Raw genomic sequence first — 22,163 nt, 5'->3', positions numbered from 1 at the left:
ACAGTATTATGTCATCAGAGAATATAAGTTTCAACATGTAACCATTTGGTGATCAATCATTCAAGGACATGAGAGTCATAATGTCATTAACATTATTTTCCTCCTAGTATGGAAGTAAATTTAAGATACTTTTATACTGCTGTCATCAATCTTCATACTTACAGTTTGTACGTATCATGTTACATGTAGCTTTTTTAATATAATTCAATTTTTATGATAATATGTCACAAGAGTAAATGTTATGCACCCAGTTGCTATGAAGGAATTTAGCAATTATTCTACTCTTTGTTATTGCACAACTCTTGACATCACATTTTGTTTTTGTTTGCTCACCACAGAACTCCAAGATGGAATCAGTAGAAAGAACGGGAGATAGGTAACTGCGGTTGTGATGAAATCCGGGAATCTGATGAGAGATCCACCATGAACTGAGTGAAAACAAGAGAAATCACCCCTTCCCCACCCCCAATTTAGCTTTGCAGCCCAACCTCCCAAGGAGGTCTGACTGTTCAAATGGAGGACAAGCAGCAACGAAACCTACGCAACTTCCAACACCAGGCCCGGCTGCTCCTGACGGAGCGAGAGCGGGAGCACCTGTACGAGATGCTAAGGGAGTACCAGACGTTTTGCAACTCGCGCCAGTTTGTCTCCAACCTCCACGGCATCCTGAACACACCGGCCAAGCTGGACCTGCTGCGCGATGTCCGGAATTTGGTCCCGCCGGCGTGCCTGCACGAGTTTGATGGCCTGGCGCCGTACGACCGCATGGCGCACCCGATGCCCCAGCACATGTTTGGCAGCGAAGGGGCAAGCGTCTTCAAAAGGTCGCCCAGTTGGCATGGACAAGGAAGGCATCAAGATACTCAGAGTGAAGACTTGGGTAAGTTTACGTTCCTGTGGTGGTGGTGGTGGGTTTTTCCTCCCCCATATCTTCAGGCTAAACATTACACCTTGCTACCTTCTATCTCCTTTCTTCTTTCTCAACTCTCCTTGCCCCCCTTTTTTTTCTCCTTCTTTTTTCACTTTTTTTATTCTCTTTTACTTTTCTACATGGATGGATGTATGATTAGCCTCAATCCTTCATATTTTTTCTGTTCCTATTTACAACTACCTCATCCTTACCCTTATTTTTCTTGTGTTAATTTCGTCATATTCATTTCCTATTTCTCCTCTTGTTCCATTCTCTTTTTCCTTAATCTTCTTCATTTCTTGTTCAGTTCTTCTTCTCTTCATTATCTTCATTATCTTCTTAATCTGCTTCTCTTTTTCCTTTTGTTCTCATTTACATGCTGCATTGTGACCCTTTTCTCCCTGTTTTTCTCAATATATATATATATTTTTTTTTTTTGCTGCTATGCAATGTCTAAGGTGTGCCAACCAAAGCCAGGGTACTGAATGCATACATCTGGACAAAATTCTGTACCGTCAGAATGGAAGGAGCCCCAAAGTTATACCAGAAACCCAGGTTCTGGTATTACCAGCAATTGTGTCTTTGGGCAGTCAGTTCCTATTTGTTAATGGTATTGATTTATTCTCCGTCTACATCCAGCCAAACTGGGGTCACTGAACCTAAATGGGAGGTGATTTCCGTTTTTCCTCCTTTTGTTCGAATGTCTCATTGTGGTGCAGTGACCTCCTAATGAGATTTGTTTTCTTCGACTCACTTCTGCTTAATTCCTTATTAGCTGATCCCCTATGCTTCAAGAGAAACACTACTCTGTTCTGCGTGAGTTCATCTCAATACAAGTGATATTGCAAGTACCCTTATCATTATACTTAATAACACAAATGGAGTACTTGTGAGAATGAACATGCATGTTTTGAAATCAATTTGATATTATATTGATTCCAAGCCGGCTTATTTGCTCGTTTTTTTTTTTTCATAACTCAACTGTCAAGTAAACTCTGTGTAAATCCCATTAGCCAAGATTCAATTTTTTAACAGACACATTTGTAGGCGTACTGTGTCATAAAACCACCTTTGACCGTCCTTGTCAAATTGACAGTGTTTTTGCAGTTGATGAGATTTTGCAGGTTTAGTTCTGTGCAGAACTGAATTGAAGATTCTAGCAGCTGCTACTGAACATAAATGTACTGTTTATAGTGTGTTTTATATTCAAAATGACAAAATTCTAACATTTATCTGAAAAGTTCATTTAACAGATGCTGTTGTTGTTATTTTTTGCCAAAACAAGGCATATGGACTTAAGTTTGGAAAATCAATTTCTACAGGAATAGTTAAAGGGATGTAAAAAAAAACCAGGGATATCATTATTTTAGGAAGGAGGACTGCTTCTAAGAGTGATGTGAATTAATGTAAGATAGGGACTCTATCCATTACAGGAAGACTGCTAGTAAGAGTGATGTATAAGATATTCTATGCACAGCCAATGGTCTTTTGGGGGGTTCGGAAGCATGGCATTCACTCGTGCTATGCAGGGGCTTTTGACTCTGCCAATGAAGATGTTATTTATCTCAGAATGGGTGCACCTGCCCAGCTCTGAGGATGATCAATATCGTCGCAAGCAATTCCCTCCTATATAAATGACAAGCAAAGTAGAGGAAGGACAGAGAAAGAGAGGGATGGAAAGAAGAAAAAAATATGCCTGGTGTTGCTGTGAACTTTCAAACTGAATTGTTGAAGCAAGGAGCTTTGAAGCTGCTTGGTTGAAGGCAGTCTATGTGGAGACAATTTTCAAAGGAGGGTTAAGTTGTAATTCATCAGTTTTTATATCTTTCAGTCTTTCCTCCATGTTAGATGTGCATAGAATACCCTTGAATTTACAAATATTAGACATTCAGGATATGGCATGGTAGGATCCATGTGGTCTCCTGAAGTGTGTGCGAGTTGATCGTCATGTTTCTGTTGTTTGGTATCATTTTTCATTCAATCCAAAATGTTACTGCTGAGAACAGCCCCCATGTCCTTCCCGTACTGTAGGAGAAACATGCAAATGGTTTGTCTATGATCTGCCCTTCTCTCTCTCTCTCTTATATGTCTAGCCATGCCCCCCCCCCCCCCCCCCCCATCTCTGTCTTTTGTTGGAAGGCAATCAACAAGCAATCCAGTGCCACACCATCTTTGGCATCATTGCTGCACTTCCTTATACTTCCTTCGGGTTGAAACTGACAATTGTCTGTCAGATCTTTCGTTTTAAGTGTCATCCAAGTGTTATTTTAGTGGATTTTAGTAGGCCATAAAGTATGCTGCTTGCCCCCTCTTCACTGTGTTAACTTTGTCCGAATGTAGCCCTGACATCTCACAAAAGGCCTCCTCTGTAATCCCTTAAAAGCCGCTCCATTGAAATTGATCACAGGGAATTGTTTTGGTCCTGTTTCTCCTTCGTCCAGTGGAAGTCAATATGGCAGGAGATGACGGATGGTGTGCAAAGGATGCCATCACGTCCACTCATTGTGTTGGCGGTCAGTGAGTGACAGTTTGTACTTGAAGAGCTGTCCATCCACAAAGGGTTGAAAGAGAAATTACATGGCAATTGTTGTAACCCCTGCCAGTTTAGGGCAGTGTCTGCATTGTTGGGTATAAGCCCTTTTTACAAGTTAGATGAGCGTGCATTGAAGTTACCAGGCACAAAGTCGGTTTGGTGTTGCTGGGCCTTGTGTGTTCTTTGGTAGTTTTTCTAGATATAACCATGTAAATCTACACAAACGTAAAATGGATATTGGCCACTTTGACAGATAGTGTTGAGTATGCATACAAAACGCTGTAGTGTCTTGGATACAAATATTGTACGCTCTATGAATAATCATGATTCTATGCATCTTTCTTGATATTGAATGATAATTCCATGGGCATTTGAGTGCCCATCAAAGTTGGACTGGACAATGACTGTCAGTGATAGTAGATTTAGTTTCAAACTTTCATTTGACCAGCCCTCCCCCTGGGATCTGTTTCATGAAGTCATCACATAAAAGTCTTTTCAGAGATCTCAGAATGGCCAAAGTCACTCATATGTAGCTATGGGAAACTTTCAAAGAGAAATGAAATCCATTTCATGAAGTCTCTCGCTTTGATAATTGTGCGTGATGAGCGAAAAGTCTCTCTTAATCTGACTTTCACGAAATGGACCCCCCGTGATTGTCAAGTGTGACTTTTGTAAACATTGATCACAAAAGGAGCATTGATTGGTCCAATAAATGACAATTAGAAAGTCCTTGGTCTGTATTATTTGCTCAACTCCACGCATCCCTGCTTTTTCTTGCACTGAGAAGATTTTCCACAAAGAGTCCATGACGTGTTTGTGGCAGATTGACTTTCTCAGAGGCATAGACGATCCCCTGACTTGTGGGGGAGGCATGTTTCGAATTTCAGTGCAGCTTTTTCACGCAAAGCCACAGAGCACTTAAAGTTCTGCCTCTCATGGCATTTTATCATGTAAGGAGAGAAGACAAAGGCAAACAAAAGCTGTCTTATTGGACCATACCATGCTTGGGTAGCCGTTGGGCTATTGATCTCGTGGAACTTTTGTCTAGAGTTGCGTCACAGGTCAATTGATTTCCTTTCTCCTGTGCGTTTAGGCCGGGAATCCATACAAATGGATATATAGTGCCGGAGGAGAAAAACAGGGCATGATGAGTACCTTAAGTACTTACATTGCCAGGACACTGCTAAGAACATTCTAAATCAAAACATTATCGATCATCACTATTGATTGTGAATCTTATGCATGCATGGCTCTGTACGTGGAAATTTTCAAGGATTTTAGATAACATATGACAAAACAAAACAAATAAAAATAGTTCATGCTGAACCTGTTCTCTCTTACAATGCCATGGTGTTGTTATCATTGTATGATTGTGTTTGGAAGGTTTTGACTCTGTCGTTACCAACTGGCAACTGTGCTGCGCAGAATGTTAGTGATGTTTAATGATGCTAGTGATCTTGATGTAGTAGACAGTGAAGTAACCACTTGGGGGAACTTTGTAATATTTGCTGCTGGTGAGCTGAGGAAATTCAGAGATTGGTAATGTAGAGTGCTGTAAAAAAAACAAAAAACAAACAAACAAAAAGCAAACACAAAAAAACATGAAGATTTTATCATTTAGCTCTAGAGATTGTGAAGGACTTAGATGCAGTTTGATGATTGCAAAATTGTTTACTACAGATGGACGAGTCAGGGTTGTTGCACCCAACATGTTGATTGTAATTCTCTGAATGATTGAAATGGGAGATAAAAAAGGGGAAAACCATCACCTCATTGTCACATTTTTTAAAGTGCTTGCAGATATATATTTGATACTGTAGATACAGGAATAGCATAACAGCAACAAAATGTGAATAAAACACAAGTTATGTGAGATTAAGCTCCTTCCCGATATTTTGAAATGAACAGCTTCAAAATGAATTTATTAACACTGGTAGTCATTTCCTGGTATTACAGTGGTGGAAGACATTCTTTTACCTGAGACAAAGAGTATGATTAGTTTTAGAATATGATTTGCCATTTCTGTTACATTTGTCAAAATATGTTTCAGATATGAAATAGAAAAAGGAGATGAAACAGGATTTTTAAAGGAGGTTCATAATTACACATTAATTGATAACGCAGAGTTAATAGAACATCAGTATATATGACTGGGTAGTGTTTGATATTCACATATCATTATAAAAGTACTGATAATATCTAAAGATGCGCTTGTTGTTATTCATTTCTTCTTTCCGTAGACTTCAACCACTATGTGGGCAGTGGGCCCAGGGTACTGACCATCGCAAACAAGAGTGAGGACCTTGGTTTCACCATCAAGGGAGGATCTGAGCAAGGTGCCCCCGTCTCTGTCAGCAGGGTGGAAAGGGGGTCGGAAGCAGGTAGGCTGGAGACTTTATTCCATACTGTAAAATTAGAAACATTCGCGGAATGAAACTTTTTCGACTTACAGCCGACAGCTTTTTTTTTTTTTTTTGCAGCATGAAACTTTTGTGAATTGCCCCTGGCATTCAATGCATTGTGTGAAAACAATCGTACCATGCATTTTACTTTCTTGAATTTTTGCCTCCTTGCAAAAGTTTCATGCATGCAAAAATGTCTGGTTTTGCAGTATTATGCAGTGTATACCTGATTATCTGTGTGTTTCATGAAATTGTTTCTTCTGTCACACAGTGTTTAGTTTTACGTTGAGTGAAGAACTCCAACGAAGACACACAAAGTAGAGCTGGAACTTTCTGAACATTAATCTCAATTTTTGATTGTCTTCCTACTGTAGAATTGCCTTTTTGTTCTAGCATGCTACATCTGAATTTCATATTTGTTTTGATGCTTTTACTTGTTTACTTTATATGTGGGTCAACGGCTAGTGCATAGCAGTCATCAAATATGATGATTTATAGAACTTAAGCAACAATTCCTCTCTCCAGTTTTGACCAGCATAGTAAGGCTTGATACGAAAAAAAGTAACAACACAGCAGCATCAACAAGACCACACACACCCACACAAACATGATATGATGTACAATTGCTATAACATTGAAAGCTGCACCACCCCTATGTAATGACATCCCATGGTTGCTCCTGTCACAAAACACCCCAGAGAGGAACGGCCTGGTGGTCGGCGATGAGATCGTGGAGGTGAACAACATCAGCTTCGAGGAGATAGCCATCAGCAGCGCCATCAGGGTGCTGCAGGGCTCCACTCGCCTCAGGATGACTGTGCAGCACAACCCCGCCCTGGCCGCCTCACAGCACACTCACCGACGGCAGTCTAAGGAGAAGATGAAATGGTACGGAGGTTGACCTTTGCCCTCTGACAGAAAAGGATCTCTGTGGTCATTTAAACACAGATAGTGTTCTTGCCAAGAGTGCTTTTGTCTGATTATATTTTCATTGATGAGTAGGAGGCTGTGCAACGTTTATTATTATTCCCAGTAAGCAATTAATCCTAGCAGAAGAGAGCCAGAATGATATTATTTTGTTGCTCCTCTTTCTTAGATTATGAAGGAAAGAGTACAATGTGAATGATATCTTGATTATCCTGAGCTAGCCTTTATTTTCTTCTAAAACTTAGAAAACATTGCCACTGTGGTATCATGATTCGTTATGATCCAAACTGAGGCAACATAATTTGATATTCCCCTCAACGGTGGAAAATACTGCTTAAGCTGAAGAACAGTGCATATTATGCTCCAAGCTCTGGCAACATAATTTGTTATCCACGAGAAAAAGGCCAGCAAATACTGAGTGAATTGAAAAAGAGGGCTGTATGTTCCTAGCTCATACAACATATTTTGATAGCCCCCTCAAGGCCAGTCAATATAATTATGACAAAACATAGTCTTTATAGCCGGAGACAAAGCAGTGTTTCTACTAGTGTGCCTCATACAACATAACATTTTTTTTCTCCATTGCCTATCCTCCTCAGGTTTGACACCTACTCGCGGTCAAGAGGACCCCCTGCTGGACTGAACACATCACCTCCCCAAGCCAACACGGACAGGAAGGTGGTGATCCAGCTGGATGAGAAACACAGGTTTATTGGATTCAACATCCGAGGGGGCAGCGAGTATGGTCTGGGCATCTTTGTCTCAAAGTAAGAATAAAAAGGGGAAAGAACAGCAACTTGCTCTCTTCTCACTCACACAGACACACAGAACATATATTTAAACATACACACATTCTCACACAACAAAGAAGCCAATCAGAACCAAGAAGTCAGTAGATAGTTGTGATATTAGGGCAATTGTACCACACTGGAATTGTACTTCAGTTTTACATTTTTGTTTCTTTTTCTTTTTACCAGGCAATTTTACTTAGTATAGCACTGTGGTGTTCTGTGTTGTATAGAAACAAGTCCAACTTAATGTGATATTCTGTCTCACATACAACCATAGTCAATCTGGATGGGAAAAAAAAATGCACTTGAATGTGTAACCTGACATTATGTGTACAGTTAAAGTCTATGTCATTTGAATCAAGTCCACAACTGAGACCTCTCATGACTGTCACAAATATCATTTTGAGTCAGCTTTTGAAGGTATCTGGTAGATGACCAAAGATTCTAGATTTCGGGAAGTTAACATATAAGAAGTTCAAGGATGGACTTACAGTGAAACAAGGAGGTTGCATAATGGGACCTATGGATACCATTATCCAAGAAAATTCAAGGGCACAAAAAGAGACTGCTCCACTTCTATTAGATAATTTTGACACTCTGTGCAGTCTAAATAAGTTTTATATGCATGTAAATGTACCAGGCATTCAAGAATTTTTCCATTTTTGTGTGCCTCATTGCATCGCCACTAAGGATTGACCGTGGGGGCATGGCGGAGTACCACAGGGTGCAGGTTGGGGACCAGATCCTGTCGGTCAACGGCACCAACTGCGAGAACATCCGGCACGCCGAGGCCGTGGACCTCATCCGCGGCCAGAAGAGATTGGTGCTGACCATCCGCAGCATGGGGAATACCCTGAATCAGAGTCAGAGCAGTGAGTGGAAAAAAAGAAAAGAAAAAAAGAAAAACATCTTGTGGTCACGGGGACACATCATCACTTCACTCTGATTTGATTTGGAGGATATGCATATGATTGTGAAGTTTTTCTGAGCCCCCTGCCATTACCAGTCACAACTATTCTGCCTAAATTGTCAGTGGTATATGATGTTGTAGTTGTCTACAGAGGGTTTTACTGCATGAGGTGAGAGAAAGTCTGTGTTAACCTATCTTGTGAACATGTTCTTGATATCATATTCAGTCATGTAATACTGCCATAGACACCATGCCAAAAATCATGAAAAACTGGTTATTAAGTGTACAAGAGAGTTGTACAAGAGAGTAACCCTGTGTTTGGGAAATTTGCCTAGATAACTTGCTATGCATCTATTTGAAATTTTGAGTTGCGTTTGTTGGATTTCTTGTCAATCGCCACTCATTATGCTACCGTACATGAAGTGCAAAAAGTGTCAAGTTTCAAGTTATTTCAACCATAAAATGACCTCATCACATGTCATCTTCTCTTTCCATCAAACCCAGGATCTCAGAGATCACCAAGTGCCACATCTTCCCTTATCGGAGCCCCTTCGGCATTGCAGCAGCAGTCTCCCCCACTTCCCAATGGACCAGTCCCACCAATCCCTAAACAGAACAAGGACTGGCTGACCCGGGCACAGCCCCAGGGAGGGGTGCAGAGGCTTGATGGAAGGGAGGGAAAGACCAAACGTTCTGGCATGGATGCACCCAGTGTGCACCCAACAAGGCCTGTTGTTCAGGTGCTTAGTGAATTCTATTCTGTTGTCTGTAGCTCCTGAGTCTTATGTAGATATCAGTTATATCATTTTCCTTAACTTGTCAACAGTAAAGGTGGTAAGACTGTGACTGCAGGTCAATATATTAATAGTAATGACAACAGTAAATTACAAACAGTAAATTTATGTGTTTAATGTAAATGTAGGAATATCATTTAACATAAGAGTATATGTGACCCTGCACCACAAAACAAACAAAAAGTTGCCAGACATGAATTTTTAGTTAAGACCATATTCTGAAAGAGCAGACTTTAAGCTTTAAAATGATGTATAACTCAAATCAAATGGACTCTTCTAACCTATCTAAGTATTGGAAAGAAAGCACAAACTCAGGAAAAGTGTGAACTGTGAAAAAAGGCTCTGAAGTACAGTGTCTATTCAAGCGATTAATCTTTACCTAACCGCCCTGACTGTGTGATGAATGGGACAAAAAACAGGAAGTAATCCACCAGAGTAACAACAGTGAAGGGATTATCAGATTAAACTGAAATTGAGCATGCCTCATTAACACATTTTGTCCATAATTAATACCAACTTTCAAAGCAGTAGCATTATCCTTTCAAAAGTTCTTTGAGTTGAAAGTGAAGAGTGTGTACAAGGTTTTTCAGAAATGAAAAGGGGACTCTAAACACACGCCTAATCCCACTATTCTACCAAAAGTATTCGAGATAAACTGCTTAAAAAAACACACTTTCCTGTCCGTTTAATGATCCCAAATTTTAGCATAATGTAAAAGAAGACTTTCTCTTTCAGAAAATATGAAAAAGTCAAGATCGGCTAGGTTGACCCATTTCACTTATTTTCAGTCCTGACGCCAAATCAGTGTGTGCGACTTTTTGTTCGTTTTGTGATGCACGGTCACATATATGCTTAGCACTACATAGATCGGCAATTATAAGTGATCTGTGTGATTTGCATGAATGATACTTGTCCATCTAGTGATCATCTGCAGCACTCAAATCTCTGACAAAGATGTGAAGTACCTACTGTGTCATTTTGAATGTTCTGAGTGGAAAATATTCTTCACTGTGAAGATAGATTTTATGCTTATGTTCCAAACTTCGTGTTAGGATTTTTCTCCAAGTCTGAATAACTAGTATGGTTCAATATCGTTGTTGAAATGTCTGTTTGTAGGGTCATATGGGTATGCTGCCAGGAGAGGTCACTGTGGCCGAACCAAGCTCATCCAGACCCAGCTCCGCCCAATCCCATCTGTCGTCCAGGCTGTCGCAACCTGCGGTGGCGCCGGCCACGCAGCAGGTCGCGTACGCGCAGCCCCACCCGGCCTCCTACTCCAGGCCCCAATCTCAGGCGCAGTCCCCTCCGCGACCCCAGACCTACCCAGAGCAGGATGGTAGACAAGGTCAGGAGAGTGGTGGTGGTGATGGTAATACCGGTGGTGGTGGTGGTAAAGGTGGTGGTGGTGGTAGGGGTAAAGGTGGGGGCAAGGACAGGAAACGAGCCTTGGGGCGGTCACTGAGCATGAAGCACTCCGGAGGTAAGATTCCTTGTCCATCTGTCTTGTCTTTTTCCTGACTCACTGTCTAGATCTGTAATAATCTCACCTCATTGTTTCTATATCCAATAGCAACTAACCAGTGTAGTCTTTATTCAACAACTAAAAACAATTTCATTATCCAATTGGTTGATTGCTCATCAGGTGACATGCAATTAAAAGTACCATTGCATGCTGTTGCTGTCAGTCACGCAGTTTTGTTTGAGCAAAAATGGATATTGCACTGCTGACATCACCAACGTCAATCAACTCCAGTGTAAACTCATGATCATCTCATAGATTTTGTTCCATTGCACAGCTCTGGTGTCGCAATAAACAAGTCTTTGCTGCGCACACTGAACAGTTACAAGTATGCCTTCTGGCAATCATTTTTTGTAAACATCTTCAACCGATCATTTTGTGTACGTACAAATGACTGACTGTGCTACTCATTCACCCTTCACGAAAACATGGTTGCCATGTCTGCACTAAATTCAAGATTGTGTGTGGACTACATCTGTTGACGTCCAAGGTGCTGCATAAAAGAAATAGTGTATGGTCTTTACTCGCACACTGGAACAAGATTTCACACTTGGTGAAAGATGATCTGCACTATTCAACTTGGCTTCTTGATTAGAGTGCCTCTATCTTCTTAACAGACAGAAAGAGGACTTGCTGAAAAGGACCTACATCTGGATTCACAGTTGCACCTACCATTTATTGTATTCATATTCTCATTTTCCACTTCAATTCAGAATATATTCCCTCATCTCATTCTCCATTAGAGCACTAAAGATTGTTATTCTCCCTCTTTGCCTTACCATTAACAATGTGTAATTCATAGTGTACAGTCTCACCCATTATTTTCATGCACATTTGCAAAAATATTATTGCCTGCATGCATGATAGGTATTTTTAAACGTCATACCCCTGCATGAGTAAAAATCAGGATGTTTATAGATGGCTCTGCATATGAAGCTCATCTACATACATCGCAGTTTCTAGATTTGAGAATTTATTGCTGATACATTGAAACTTTACAACTGTCTTGTTATACTGCATCACTTCCATATTTTTGATGAATTATATTAATTTTCACGTCCATAACTCAACTGGAATATGGCATGTCAAGGCTTGCAAATACTCATATACAGTAGTGTATGTATGGAAGTAGACAACACGTTTCGATATGGGAAGGACTATGACTTTCGGCATTCGTCCATTTGGTTGGTCCATCCTGTTGTACATTTTCTTTCTGGCTAACATTATAACCTTTTTTTTTTTCCTCCACAGTAAACACAGTCATATGAAATCAATGAGTATTATTCACTGCAATTTGCTGTGCTGAGTTATGTCTTGCAGTTTATTCACAATTATGAAATCACAATTGATGGACTTGGTAAGTTTATTGTTTGTTCTGCCATGCAAAGAGCATCTATCCCCAATCATATAATTTTGATTTCTTTTGTGTAATGGCAGAGAGGCGGTTGCCAGTAATCGATGCGCAGTCCAAGCAGAAGCCAACAAAGGTCAAGCGCAACAAGACGTTCCGAGAGCTGTTCGGCCTCAAGCCCAAGGTCAAAGTTCGCGAGGCGGAGGAGCACCGGGCCAAGATGGCCGAGGTGGAGAGGGAGAAAGGGAGGGAGGTGGGCCAGCAGGATCTGAAGCGGGAGGAGGAGATTGTGGCCGAGGTCTTTCAGGAGGATCTGGCCCGGGTGGATCCCATTGGCCAGGAGGCGGGAGCCCACGAGGAAGGGGGCGCGGTTGTGGAGAAAGAGAAAGATGGCAAGCGCAATAGAAAAGGTTAGAGCTTCGGGGACCTATTGTGCAGTGCCTCACCATACTTACCCATCCCAGTTCTAAAATTGACATTTGTTACCCTCAACGAGTGTCAGTATACCATAGTCACCAATAAAACTTGCACATATTTCTTTTAAGCTCTTGTGTACCAACATGACTTGTTCAGTAAGTGTCAAGTCATGCACAATTGGCCCAAAACAAGCTCAATCAGCGACAATAAACACTTTACTACTCTGCCACCTTCATTGCATATTAATTTTTTGGCAGTCATGGACAAAACCAAAGAGATCATCATTTTAACTCACAAGTAGTTTATTTGATGTTTCATATTTTCCATATACCTTGTGTGATCTTGACAAGGACATAATGAACAATGACTAATGGAATCACTCTTGGGAATGATCCTGCCAATCCAACCTTAGTGTTCCTGTTGGTCTATTGTATTGAAAGTGATTAGATAGTGTTGAGGATATTGTGGGCCCAAGTCAGAATAGCAATGAGAAGACATCCTTTTGTTCTTCTTGCATATACTTTGCTCTCTGACTTGTCCAGATTTGACAATAAACACCACCTTCCAGAGCATGACATCCCCATCTCCAAGACTGATGTTAATAGACAATTTGGACGTGCTTGATTTGTACACCATGCAAACTTTCACTCAAATGAGACAATCTATATGATGGATTTGTTTTTCTTTTGTTTTTATCATTCCAAGGAAATTTGTGATTGCATGTGCCAATGCATGTAATATTTTATTCACGGTGCATTGAAGGTATCCTAATGTACATTCTTGTAAAATATTAAAAATCCCTGGCAGGTAAGAGCAAAATGACTGGTATCATTGCCAGCTTCAGAAAGACCCGCCCCGAGGGCATCGTGAAGAAGCGTCACGCCTCCTCCAACTCGCCGGAAGAAGAGCCGGAGAGCCCGCCCCAAGATGACCGACCCGGTTCGGCCACCAGCTGGGCTTCCAGGAAGGACAGCCTCGGGGAATCTCACAGCAACAGTAAGTCACGGTTCCCACTCAAAGTCAGGCTTTGATTTGAAACTTGCTGATGAAGACCATGACTTTCTGTAGTAGAGATAGAGTGTTTGAAACTCCTAAAGTTTGACACTTCCATTTTCAAGACTTCAGTAGATGTACAATAGACTTCCTTGTTTATTTTTTAGAACTTACATATGTGATCTTTGAGAATCAAATGTTATAATTTAAGAGTGAAAGTATCAATTTCCTACTTATTTTTGTAATGATTGTAAGTTTGAAACCACAAGTTAATAAAATTTAGACAGAGAACCCTAACCTTAATGGCTCTGATAAAGAAAAATCAACTAATTTGTGACAATGTTAAAGGGGATAGTCGTGACTTGTTATGTGTCTGCTTTTAACTGTGTGTGTGCTGTGAAGCAGGTTCCCATGGAAGTCTAGGGCGGCAGAAGGGGATGTTCATGGCGGGGGCGGGGACCCAGATCATGCACATGAATGCTGCCCAGGCCAGTCAGATGTCCATCTTGGAGGAGGCGGTCAAGAAGGTCCTGAGTGAGGACGAGTCCACTGCGGTCCTCCGTCACGTCAAGAGGGTAGGACAGAGGGGTTGACCTTTAATCTCTTATTTCGTAAATGGTTTTTTCTCTCATGTCAATATGAAAAGTTTGTTCTTGGATGTTATGAAACGGATAATAGTATGATCTTGTAACACATGGGTACAGCATTCTTCAAGGAATCAGACAAAAACACAGACACTTCAACACGCACACACACACTGACACCACATACACACACACAGAGACTCCAACTCTCCAGTTTTCGACGGGAGATCTCCCGCCGAAAGCCCATTTTTGCACAATCTCCCGTTCTCCCGTTTGAGATTTGATTTCTCCCGCCCTGGCTCTGTGTCTCCCGGTTGAAAGGATTTCTTACTTATTTCTATCGTATGTTGAAAAAATAAGCCTTAGATAGCACCAGAGAACATCTAGAATCCTAGGAACTTCGCGCTTCGCACACATCAACTTGGAGTCTCCCGTTTGCTAGGGGTTTTTGGCGGGAGAATCTCCAGATCAGAAGGTGCTTGGGGTTGGAGTCTCTGCACACAGGCAGAAATTGACACACACAAAACAGAAGAAATGGTGTGTGAGGTGTAATTTAAAAAAAAAAAAAAATATATATATATATATATATATATATATATATATATATATATATATATATATATATATATATGAGTGGTCCATCAGAATTCTCAAGGCTTTTGGATGATACTAAGTCATGTTTTTGTATCACACACATTTGATATGTCACTGAAGCTTCACTCCCTGTGTGATATAAAAGCAACAGAAGAAGTACACATCCAGAACACTTTTTTGCATTCTGCCTTTCAGACCGATGAACAGTATGTATTAAGAATGGGCTGTTTTTACTCATTGCTTATGATCAGACACTATCAATAATAAATGTCCCTGGTTCAAGCTCATAATTCAAAGTTCAAATTCAAATATACATGCTTCATATTTATTCTCACGTAAGGTTAGCTTATAAAGTCCAGTCAGTTCTCAGCAGTAATTCCCCCCACTCCCTAGTAGCCAAAACGTCACATGTGACAATGTCCAAGGCAAAGGTGTAGTCAGCTTCACACATTGGTGTGTTACCAGACTGGATTAAGGCCTTTTCTTAGTGTCACCAGATGCTGAATTTTAAGGAGATGAGAAATCAGATGGATCAGTGTGATTAAGTGCCTATGTTGGACATGATTAAAAAGAAAAATCATAGATCAGGAGGTTTGGGATATCAACAATAATCTTATTGTACCTGTTACCATGAACTTTGTGTTCTTTATTGCAGTACCATGCTGAGGGGGACGTCGATTCCCTTGTCACCCCCTTACTGGCCATCTTGGATAAACCAGAGAAGGTGGTTCTTCTCAGAGAAGTCAGGTATGATCTACTCTCTCATGGTGTGATGATATTGTTGAGGAAATGAATTAGTATAACAGGGATTTTGCAAGATTACAGAGCAAAGCAAAGACAAGGAGGAAGACCTCTTTAAGTAGCACTTACCTTATTTTGTATACAAATCACGCAAGCAGAGTGTCATCAAAAAACTGACTTACACTTGTATATTTCAATACGAGTCGTACACTTGCTGTCATGGTGGGATCTCTGCGGCATAGCAGTTGACAGGATTGAAACTGGGTAACGAGATGGTGCAATAGTGGATGCAATGTGGTCCTTGCATCCATGCACGAGATGTTTTTAGCTATGATGTCTGCCGTGACCCACATGTGCAAACATGGTTGCCTAGGAACGAAGTGATGAAAGTAGACCAGCAGTTCCCTTTGGAAAGAACAGTGCTAACACTAAGAGGAATACCATTGACAAATGGTAGTGTGATACCATCTTATTATCACTATCATAATTATGACAGCTCTCAGACACTAAACAGCCAATATGGTTAGCCACAAACTAGTCCTATGATTGTTGGTACCAACCATGTGATGTCCTTCTAATCCCCCCCCCCCCCCCCAACCCGGAAAAAGTGAGCTTTTTCTGTAAAAGAGACTGTTTGATGTACATGTATGGTAGAATATCAGGGTTCGAAATTGGCGATGGTCCGCTGGCCATTGGCCACCCAAAATCATGTCGGACTAGCTAAAAATCATGAAATTCTGAAGTAACTAGTCCGTCTGGCTAGCCAAAATATTGCTTCAGTGTCAAAATTGATTCTAAGTAGTCCGCCTGGCTAGTTAAAAAAAAAAAGTTAAGTGCGACCCCTGAATATACCAGTTGGTATTTTGCAAAGGGTGAAGCTTGCTGTACGCTCGCATACGTATTGAGGGAACAGATACATCTATTCACTTATCACTGACTGACAGTGAGTCAACCTGACTATTAATTGTTGATATTTTGTGACTTAACTCTTTCAGTGCCATGAGTGACATATTTATGCACAATGTCAATAGACTTGTTAGCCCAGTGGTCTTGAGAGGGTCAAGAGGAATTAAAGCTAGATCCTAAAGTTCGGTCAACTGGTGTCACACGCAGATGTCTAATTCTGAAACCGCCCCCCTCCCCATTTGTTGCACTCTACAGGGGAGTTATTGCACCCCTCGACCTGGCTGTGTATGACTCAATGGTGTCAAGGAGAGAGCTGGAGGCAAGGAACATCCTAAATGCCAAGTCAGGTAGGATGCACCTTCTCTTGTACAATTCATGATGTCACAGTTGGTTTCATTTGCTGACCATTGGCATTACTTTTAATGCATGTTACTGTACCATATGCAAAACAGTCTGTGTCATAAAATTGCTCACCTGCATTGTCAGTGTGATTCATATTGTCAACCGATATATCAGTGAATATTACTCTCCACTTATCATGATTCCCACAATGGAATAAATGAGTGTCGGGAGATTTATTTACTCTTGTACGAGAATTCATAGATGTTTCGGGTCTTCATGTAAAGTGATGAGCTATTCATAGTACCTCTTATGATGCATTCTGTTTTCTAAAACAAATTTTGGATTTGCCAACGTGAAGTTGCTGCTGTGGCAGGCAAGCCTTGGACAAGATTCATAAAGCCATGGGCAAACTATATGGAGGAGCTATGCATAAAATGTGAATGCATCACTGCACTAGCCCACCATCTTTCCCATCATCTTCGCTCCTCCTCCTCCATGGGTGCTAACAACCTGCTTGCCTGCTTGCCCAGGGCAATTAAAACTTCCCCGTTGGGCAAGTGATGTGAATGGGCACTTGCCTGTTGAAAATAGAGAACCCAACTCAAAGATTCATTGGGGCAAGTGGAAGAAATATCCTTTGTAGTGCCTTCCCCCCCCCCCCCCTCATTATTATCAACTTGTGTTATGCCTTGGCCCATCATCACCATTGTCGTTTTCATTGTCATCATCGTTGTCATCATTATCATCTTATTATTATCATCATATATCATCATCATCATTGTTGTTGTCATTATCAATGTCATCATCATCCTCATCAATCCTTATCATCATCGCCATCACCATCATCATCATCACTATAACAACAACTGGCAGCTTCGTCTTCTGCTCACTGGCTGTCTTTGATGTGATGAACAATGCCATCATTTTATCATTGCTATCGTAATGTAGTGCACTCCCGTTAATAATGAACTCAGTTATAACGAAATTCTAGTAACAACGAAGGAAAAATTCAGGCCTCAGCATTATCCGCTCTGTGTTTGTTATTGTTTATTTGTTCGTCTTAACAAAATTTTGATATAACAAAAGAAAATGGCCAGTCCTGAGGACTTGGTTATTTGGAGTCCACTGTAATACATTGCATCTACTCTAGCCGTGGATATAGTAAGGCAGTATACTGAGTTTCAAGTGTATGTAATGATGACCTTATTGCGCTGTTGTTTTGTTCATCTTATCCCGTATTTCCGTGTTATAAAGGGTCAGTTTCTCCAAGACTTATGCGAGAATCTCGCCAACAAGTCAGCGATCACACCGACTCCAGGCAAGAAGGTCAGTTTTGAAGTTTGTCACAAACTTATCTTGGCAATCTTTTATTTTTCAATTTCTGCTATATGATAATTGCCTATTTTTATTTATTAAAGTTGATAGTGCCTCGACCATTTATATTCAGTCTGATCAAATAATTTGATTTTCAGATGTTTGTGTTTGTGTGTGTTGGTATTTGAAAGTATGTACCTTGATTTTATCCATATTATGATCTAGTTTGTGTGTGATGTTTGACTGGATACTTCTGTTCGGTTACAGCAAATTGGACATAACGCACACAGTGGGTTAGATAGTTAAAGAAATTAAGTTCAATATGATGAGGCAATCTTCAAGCTAGAATCTGGGCATTGATGGTTCACAAATGTGTGTTTTAGAGCAGATTTTGTAGCATTATGCACACAAACTAGGCAAGACCTTATTCAACAGTCTTGAAATGACCTTCGCAGGACAAGAAGTGTTTAATTGTAATTGGTTATAGACAATTGGACATACAGTATATTGAATACAACATACATTACCATGATGATATGAATTTTGGTTATGATATAGTTTCAGAAACTGCCAGCACTAGCAGTGGAGGAAAAGAGAGGCTTAAGAGACATCAGAATGAGCTGGAGCGGCTTAGAAAGCAGCGAGAGGAGGAAGTCCGCCAGGCAAAACTGAACTCTTTTGGAAGGTCACTTGACACAGACTCTTTGTCGTATGAAGTGGTAAGTCACCCGGCCAACCAGAGCCGCCATGGCAGCTTTGATACCTACAGCAATGGGGAGCGGCGGGACATGACCCAGCCACCAGCGATGACGACCTTCAAGCCAGCCGTAAGTTCGGCCGGAGGTAGCCCGGCCAACAGCACGCCGGAGGGCAGTCTGTCCAAGCGGTCGGCCAAGAAGGTCCTCATCAATGCCTCGCCACAAATCATCCGCACGAACTCGATGCGCAGCGGCGAACAGTTCTCGCACGACCGGCCGGAAAGCAGCCGGCACAGGCAGGAAGAGGAAGGCTTTAACCATTCTGGGAGAGGGATGGGAGGAGCACCCTACGCACCTGTAACACACTTTGGCGATCAGAATGGGTCTTCTCCAAAGATACAGAACACAGACTATCCCGGCAGACATCGAGATGCTCAATACTCACAGGGACCATCAACGAGTACGCTCGAGTACGAGTCACCGTATGCCACCATCAATTTCAATCCAGGTGCAGACGAAGTAGCAGATACCACTGATGCAAATGAAAGTGATCACGATAGCGTGGATTCAGACTACAGCCTGAGCAAAAAGAGCGCCGTTTATCATCTGATGGGCAGGGACGGTGAGGACGTCCACGTTGGAGGGGACTCTCCGCTGTCCCCGACGAAGCCTCGCAAGCTGAGCCCCATCCCGGCTTCCCCTCCCTCCCCTCGCGTGATTGAGCCGACCCCTCCAGCCTCCCCAACAGAGGCGTCTGCCAGTGTCAACCTTGACAATCTTATCAGGGTAACTCCGAACAAAATATCCGTTCCTCCCCTGAGGGACGGGTCCAGCTCCAACCGATCGAGCGGGAGCAGCTCGGATGAACCCGTCTACGCCATGGTGGACAAAGGTCAGAGGAAGACGGCTAACTTACTTGATGTGAGAGAATCAATCGACAGCGCCTCGGAGTCTGAGAGTAGCGTCAAGAAAGTGAGCTTCAGTGATTACAGAGGGTCGCCCCAGGCTCCAAGGAAAGGCATCCTGTAAGTTTTACCTTTGTAATGTAGAATCTTCAGGTTTTTCTCTTCACTCTGAAAACATCACAAGTGAATTTGTCTTTTTCTTTCAGCAGCAAAATACAGATTTATGATTACCCAAGTATATATGTGTCTGAAGTTTTGATGTAATGCTGTAATTGAACTTCATGGGCCCTTTTCACAAGAAGAAATGCTCACAAATGATTTACAATTCAAAGTTATCAAAATTAAGAAAACAATTTGATATATTATCTTCAGACTTTTTAGTTTTTGGAAGAAGAGAAATATGCATGATATTTTGTAATCCTCACCAAAACATGCCATCGTCTCTTATGTCCTTAGAATATAGTCCTACAATAATCCCTTTGTTTGATTCAGTCAGACTAGCTGATTAATATTCTCAATAGAGATATAACTCCCTATTTCATTTTTGTTAGTCAGGTATTTGGTAAATTACCACCCCCCCCTCCAAAAAACAACAACAACAACAACGCCAAAACAGCAAATTTCAATCAATTTGTATTTTCATTGTATCTCAATAATACAATTGATAAGCAATACATTGACTCAGCTCCAAGACATGAAAATCTGCTTTCACTTTTACTTTACAATACCTGGTTTTCTGTGTCTTTGACACTTGCAGCAAAAACAGTTTCAACGGCAATGAGCGCCCCACCATCCCTGTGCGCAACCCTCAGCTCTACATCGATGACGACGATGACGACGAACCATCGCCCCTCAAGGAAATAATTCGACGAAACCGAGGGAAGTCACCTGTGAAGCCAGCCGCCAGGCGGAGGATAGACGGGTTCCCTGGGAGGGAGATTTTCCAATTTGAGCTGAGCAAATCACAGTCCTCACTCGGTAAAGAATCCTTTCGTCTTTTCACGCATTGCACAATTTTCCTTGTCATTTTGTGGAGGCATTCCACAGAGCGAGATAAACAAAGAAATGCTGCAGCAAATTTGTGTCTTCTGTTTTGAATAATCCATACTAGACAGTAATGCAATGAAATAAAAAATTTAAAGTGGATCCAGGTTGATTTCTGATTCCATCTGATCTGATAATGAAGTTCTTCTTGTATTTTGTCATAGGGTTGAGTCTAACGGGAGGCAAGGACTACAAGAATCAGCCGTACGTCAAAGTGGACAAGATATACCCTGGGGGTGCTGTGGCGGAAGACGGCACACTCACTGTAAGTCAGCATCCATCTCCTTCTACAAACCCAATATAACAGTAATGTTGATAGAAAACTGATAGTCCAAGAATCAACACTGGAAATTGCACTCTAACCGCACATTTCAGTGTGTATTTTCCTCACACAGAGTCATATCTGGTGTATCTTCTGAAGGTGAAATTTACTAACTTTCAAGCATGCGATCAGATCATGCTTTTTTTACGGTCTTGAGTTGATATGAATTGTTTGAATTTCAAAAGTAGAACTCTAGGATGGACATGTTTTACTGATATTCACTTTCATTGAGCTTAGATTGGTCAGTTGCTCTCTCTCTCTGAAACACAAGGAAAACTGAATGAAATCAAATTAAATCAAAGTATTACAACAAAATACGTCTGTGGCTAGACAGCAATAGCAATGGCGAATATTCTTGTTTGAATAATACTTTTAACTGGAAAAGAGAAGTGACTAAACGAATGACATAGACAAGCGGCCATCTGTTGTGTGTGTACAGTCAACTAGCAATGATTTTGCTTTATTTGTGTAAATTTTGTGTGCCTATTGTAAGTTATGAGACACTTTTGTATGTTCTTTGGCACCTTTTCAAAGAAGCTTGATTGGCTTTTATTAGTCACTCGCAATACGTTTACTTCATGATTGTGAAACTGTGGTGTCAGTTGTTTTAATGTGGAAATAAATGAAATGAAATGAAATGTGAATTAATGTGTCTGTGTCTCCAGACTGGCTGCGTCCTGGTCGGAGTGGACGGGGAGAATCTACTGGACGTCAGCCATCAGCAGGCCATGGACATCATCCGGTCAGCCTACACCAACTCGCCCCGCAAGACCATGCAGGTAGAATTCATGGATGCCCTGTGAAAAAGAGAGAGAGAGAGCTTCTTCCACTGCCACCACCACCACCACCACTGCCACCATTACCAACATGGCTCCACCACTTCAAACTTGGATCTGTTGATGACGTGATGACGATGGTGCTGGTTTAGTGACAGATGGGCGTAACTCCAAATCCGGGGCAGAAATCTATCCACTTACTGTATAAGCTGTTATTTTCGCGAGGGTTTAAGTTTTCACGAATTTCGCGAATACCAGTCGGACCGCAAATGTAACAACAAGCGAAAATGTCTCCATGCGCAAGGGTAATGGTGTGCTTATGATGGCCTCCGTGTCAATTTGTGAAAACAACATCTCGTGAAAATGTCGGTGACTTCCTCAATTGTGAAA

At 41.3% G+C, this 22,163-nt stretch overlaps 1 protein-coding gene across 1 annotated transcript; it reads left to right on the top strand.

The window, feature by feature from the left end:
* Window positions 1-513: 513 nt before the first annotated feature.
* LOC139724387 (uncharacterized) lies at window positions 514-21,800 on the top strand. Its single transcript, XM_071635531.1, has 18 exons — window positions 514-880; window positions 5,684-5,824; window positions 6,544-6,733; window positions 7,372-7,539; window positions 8,254-8,435; window positions 8,978-9,213; window positions 10,384-10,612; window positions 10,664-10,747; window positions 12,224-12,547; window positions 13,362-13,550; window positions 13,953-14,122; window positions 15,381-15,472; window positions 16,628-16,719; window positions 17,969-18,040; window positions 18,593-19,751; window positions 20,389-20,609; window positions 20,840-20,940; window positions 21,663-21,800. The coding sequence occupies exons 1-18, from the start codon at window positions 514-516 to the stop codon at window positions 21,798-21,800; spliced, it is 4,155 nt and encodes a 1,384-aa protein (XP_071491632.1).
* Window positions 21,801-22,163: the final 363 nt, after the last annotated feature.

Source organism: Diadema antillarum, unplaced genomic scaffold (genome assembly GCF_040938485.1).
Source record: "Diadema antillarum isolate AM-2024a unplaced genomic scaffold, OU_Dant_1.0 scf00000212, whole genome shotgun sequence".
NCBI classification, from domain to species: Eukaryota; Metazoa; Echinodermata; class Echinoidea; order Diadematoida; family Diadematidae; genus Diadema; species Diadema antillarum.
The sequence above is the reverse complement of the archived record's forward strand: the minus strand, read 5'-3'. Positions and strand labels throughout refer to the sequence as shown.